The following is a 5,700-nucleotide window of genomic DNA, read 5'->3' on the forward strand; positions in this document are numbered from 1 at the left end:
GTCTAGAGGGGAGGGTCACCCAACATTTTGAGTCTAGAGGGGAAGGTCACCCAACATTTTGAGTCTAGAGGGAGGGTCTTCCAACATTTTGAGTCCAGAGGGAGGGTCTTCCAACATTTTGAGTCTAGAGGGAGGGTTTTCCAACATTTTGAGTCTAGAGGGAGGGTCTTCCAACATTTTGAGTCTAGAGGGAGGGTCTTCCAACATTTTGAGTCTAGAGGGGAAGGTCACCCAACTTTTTTAGTCTAGAGGGGAGGGTCACCCAACATTTTGAGAGAACATTTGGAGACCTCCTGTCTCATGCCATCTTGTCTCGTGCCCAGCACGTCCCAAGATTCTATTTTTCAAAATAAAAGCTTGCATCTGTTCTTCATCAGATGTCTTAGTTATAGCACGACTGAGCCAGCAAAGCAATCTCTCCAAAGCTGTGGCTCCAAATGCCTGGCTGACGAAACAGGGCAATATTAGACTTTATTTTTTTATTTTAAGATACTTTTTGGGGGCTTTTCCCTTTATTAGAGAAGGTGGATTGACAGGAAAGGGTGAGAGAGATGGGGGTTGATACGCAGCCCACCTGGGGTGACGCTCTCACCAGGTGAGCTAGAGGCCACCCCGGCAATATTACACTGGAATGAACCGGACCTCAAAATGAAACACTCCCATGTTATGACCAGGACTAGTCGAGTCCAAGTCAAGGCCGAGTCCAAAGAGGATCGAGTCCAAGACAAGACTGAGTCCAGGACATAAAAAAGGTCTTATGCATGATAGTATCACAACAATCATTTTGGGTTTCACGTTCCCTCCAATGTCATTATCAACACAATAAAGACACCTGGACTCGGTCAAGACCAAAAGCCGTATCTGGCCAGACCAGGGACCGGGACCGAGACAAGTCCGAGTCCAAATACTAGCCAGTCCGAGACAAGTCCGAGACCATAGAAAAACGGACTTGAGTACTACAGCCCTGCCTCCTGGTGTCCTTGGGTCAAATCTGACCCTTTTAATAAATGTCTGTATCTGAAATATGAGTTTCTTTTTAATTAAATTGCCATAAAAATGGCATTATCATTCATTCCTCTGATCTTAACTATTAGTCAAAATCATTCATAATTTCTGCTTTTTAACTCTAATATTAGGAATAATTCTATATAAATGAGGGTTATTGACCATGAATTCCAAAAAGTATAAAACTAGTAAGTTGGTGGCGGTGAAACTTAAAAGAAAGTCTGAAAAAGGGACAAAAATGTCCATTTTGACCTGGGGGACAACACAAGGGTTAATGTGATGGATTATTTATTGGCAGGATGATCTATTTTGGAAATGAAATAATGGCTCATTTGGAAGTTAAAGTTAAAAATGTTAACAAACTTTGTATAAAATATGAAAAATAAACACTTCAGCTGCTTTGTCTTCATCACTTTTTTAATCTTTCTAATCTCCAGTCTCTGTGTGTCCACCCCCCCGGCCGGAGGGACATTACCTTTCCTCTGGTCACTACACACGAGCCCAAACTTCCCGAAGCAGAGCACCTGAAGTTGCTTTGTTTCTATCCGTAACCATGGCGACAGCAGAGTGTCCTCCCATGATGCAGAGCGTGCTAATTGGCCCGTTAGTGAAGCTGCTTCCAGCCTCCAGAGTGTCCAAGTGTCCACAGACGCCTCTGGGGTCTGGCCTTGGAAATAACAGAGAGATCTGCCGGGGGAGGCTCATTACTGTCAAACTATACAGGGACCATGATGAAATCACACATCAGAGTCCCCCCCCCCCCCCAGCTGTCTGTCCCTCAGACATCTCCCTGTAGCACCAACAATGTAATACATGTTAAAGATCTTTGGCCTGGACAGGAAATATAGTTGTCCCTGTCTTTTAACCCTCAAGTTGTCCTCATGTTGTCCCCATGTTGCCCTCATGTTGTCCCCGTGTTGTCCTCATGTTGTCTTCATGTTGCCCTCATGTTGTCCTCATGTTGTCTTCATGTTGTCCTCATGTTGTCTCCATGTTGCCCTCATGTTGTCCCCATGTTGTCCTTATGTTGTCTTCATGTTGTCCTCATGTTGTTTTCATGTTAACGTCATGTTGTCCCCATGTTGTCCCCATGTTGTCCTCTTGTTGTCCTCATGTTGTCTTCATGTTGCCCTCATGTTGTCCTCATGTTGTCTTCATGTCTGTAGGAGTTCAGATATTTCCTGATGAGGAGACACAGAAGACACGTTGGCCTCTAATGGTCTCCTAAAGATCAACTACAACAACACACAACAACAGGTTTTACATCAAGAACAACAGACCGAATCACCGTGACGATATACACTCCCCCGCAGAAAAATGTGATTATGGAATTGCATAACTCCAATGCACTGACTTCCCTCCACACCCTATCCCCGGCCCCCCCGGCCCCCCCTGCCCCCCCAGCCCCCCCGGCCCCCCCGGCTCCCCCAGCCCCCCCGGACCACCCGGCCCCCCCGGCCTCCCCGGACCACCCGGCCCCCCCGGCCCCCCCGGACCACCCGGCCCCCCCGGACCACCCGGACCACCCGGCCCCCCCGGCTCCCCCAGCCCCCCCGGACCACCCGGCCCCCCCGGACCACCCGGCCCCCCCGGCCCCCCCAGCCCCCCCGGACCACCCGGCCCCCCCGGCCCCCGAACTTTCTTCTCCTACATACTGTGCAATACTGTCATATAATACCTAAAAGGACACTGGAACTCTGTGCTATTTCATACAGTCCAATATTTTATATTTAACCATTACATTTAATTACAGTGCGATATTTTTGTTGTTGTTAATACCTAACTACTGTTTTAAACAATGTGTACACAAAGCTGTTTTATATATGTATATAGTTGCTCTCAAGACTCCAATGCGCCGCACTTTCGCCGCATAAATTTCAGATTTCCATGCAAAAAAACACAGGCTTGCATGATGTCATAATCCTTCATTTTGGTTGCAAAAAAGTCCCAAATATCTCAGAAGGTAGATGAAAAATGTTGCGTTTGCATCACAGAAGAGCAGTCGTTTAGTAGTAGCCATTGGCAATTAGCACTAGTAGCCAGTAGCCATTAGCACTAGTAGCCAGTAGCCATTGGCGCTAGCAGCCAGTAGCCATTGGCGGTAGCAGCCATTGGCGTCATGCTCCTGGCTACTACCAGCATGCTTTGTGTGTGTTTGATGGCCGCGACACAACAACAATGGTGGACGTTGACGGTCAGGGTTAGAAAAGCAACGTGCCGGCTCAGACCGCTGCTCTCTGGGATTTACACGCTAGGCCTAAAGGGCCGATGCAGCGCTCTGCAGGGACCGGCCGACAACATCATCATCAGCTGACATCATCACCCCGAGACACATTGACGGACGGACCCCCCCACAACAAGAACACATAAAAGCCCTTTCTCTCCTGTAGGGCTGGCTGTCAGGGACGAGGCCGGGACCAGGTGCTGTTTCTCCGAGTGATCGTCATATCCCACCAGGACTGAGAGAATCCAGTTTTCCGGGTTCCCTTCGGTGGGTGACCCAACGCCCCAAAGAAAGATGGTGCAGCGCTGCTTCATCTAAGGTCGTATGCTCTAATGTTTCATGGGCCTAATGTTTGAATTTATTAATAATAACAAATATTTACATTTATATTCACGACAGTATCATTTAACACATAATTATAAGATATGATTTACTTTTTTTAACCCTCGTGTTGTCTCCCCGGCGACCTGCAACTTTGGGTTTTTCTGGGTCAGAATTTACACATTTTGTTGTTATTTTCTGTACTTTTTTTTATGTTTTTGTAATTTTATTCCAAATTGGTTGTCATTTTATTGGCGTTTTTTTTACTATGTTTTGTGAGATTTTTATGAGTTTTTCGTCGCTTTTGTTCAGTTTTTTTCTTGACATTTTCCATTTTTCTGTCACTTTGTTTAACAACTTTTTGTCACCTTTGGCGATGTTCTTGATGACTTTTTGTCACTTTTTTCACCGTTTTAAAAAATATGATTGTTTTTATGTTTTGTTTTCCCTTGTTTTGTAGCTTTTTCCAACATTCCCTTGTTATAGAAACTTTAAGTAAAGGACAACAGGATGGTTTACTTCGTTCAAAGGTCAGAAATGCATGCTTTGTATAATTTACAGTGGGGTTGGAAAGTTTGGGCCCCCCAGGTAAAAATGTGTATAAATGTGCAAAAAGATGGACACGAAGACAACACAGGGGTTAATTTCGGATATTTATACTTTATACTCTTTCCAACTGTATGTATCTAGTATCTAGATATTTATATATTTTCAGTTTTTTATAGTCGTTATACAGTATATCTGTATTTTATCCCTCTACATGCTCTGCAAACCCATAAAGGCATTTAACATTTATTTATTTCAATTCATTTAAATAATAACTCGACGGTGGGTTAATTGTCTCTGTGCTGTTCCTTTAACCCTTGTGTTGTCTTCCCGTCAACATGGTCCCTTTTTTCCACATTACCATCTTTTGTTTTATCGTTTTTGGTATTCTTCCCCAATGTTTTGTTGATATTTGTAACGTTGACATTTTCAGCTCGTTTCCACGGCCCATACAACAACAAAAATTAACTAAAAACAGGTCGATTTGACCCAAGGACAACGGGAGGGTTAGGCTGTCTTTCCATCTGTAAGTAGCTAGTATCTAGATATTTATAGTTTTCAATTTTTTTAGACGCTATATATTTACATTTTATCCCTCTACATGCTATGTTGAACATGATAAGTGCATTTGTTGATTTTAATTCATATACTTAATAACTCAACGGTGGTTTTAATTGTCTCTGTGCTGGCCCTTCAATCCTCGTGTTGTCTTCACTCCGGGACTCTCTCGTGTCCATCAGGACTTATTTGGGGTTTAAAAAAAATCTTGAAATAACATCTTGCTTCATAATCTATCAACACATATTGTCTTTATCTCCATTTCCAACAGCTGAGATAATGTTCATCTATGTTCAGGGAATGCATCAGTCTCTACTAGCACACTATTAAACATGGAAGTGGGTTTTTTGTCATAAAGTTTAATTCATGTTAAAAATCCACTATGGAAACAACATAAGTGTCATATCCAGAATAATGTTCTGAATCAGGAATACATGTTTATCAAAGGAAATAAGGAAAGGCCGATGGTTTCATGAAGAAAAAATGTAAAATGAGTCAATTTGACCTGAATACCGTACGAGGGACGGTTGCTTTGGTGCAAACAGCTGATCATGAATCAAAATGTCGTCATTTTTACTAAAATCACAGATTTAAACAGACATCTGCATAAAATCAAGAATAATTTAACCCTCATGTTGAAAATCAACTCTTCTGTTGCTACTTTATATCAATATTTTTAATGTTTTATTTTTTTGTTCCTTTTTTCAAAACTTTTGACACTTTTTTTCAATGTTTGTCACTTGTTTTGATGTTTTAAACACTACGTAACACTAACTTATTAACTTTAGTTTTACAGTTATTTTTGGAATTTGTGGTCAATAAACCTCATTTATAGGAAATTATCCCTAATGTTTGAGTTAGAAAAGCAGAAATTAGGAATTATTGAGACTAAAATTAAAGGAATGGATGTTGATGATAATCACAGACTGGAATATGTCAACTTTTACTCAATACTATTTTAACACCACTTGAAATGCTATAAAATTGAATAAGACGCCCCAAAATTAATACTCAATAGGTGTCCAATAAGACTTAGTGATGGACAC

General features: G+C 42.2%; 1 protein-coding gene across 1 annotated transcript in view; it reads left to right on the forward strand.

The window, feature by feature from the left end:
• LOC117938909 overlaps positions 1-5,700 on the forward strand; it is a 21,205-nt gene that overhangs the window by 6,910 nt on the left and 8,595 nt on the right. The window contains exon 2 of the mRNA XM_034863884.1: positions 2,410-2,663. Within this exon, the coding sequence (XP_034719775.1) occupies positions 2,410-2,663 (254 nt within the window). The remainder of the gene's footprint in view (positions 1-2,409; positions 2,664-5,700) is intronic.

This window comes from Etheostoma cragini, chromosome 3 (genome assembly GCF_013103735.1).
Source record: "Etheostoma cragini isolate CJK2018 chromosome 3, CSU_Ecrag_1.0, whole genome shotgun sequence".
NCBI lineage: Eukaryota > Metazoa > Chordata > Actinopteri > Perciformes > Percidae > Etheostoma > Etheostoma cragini.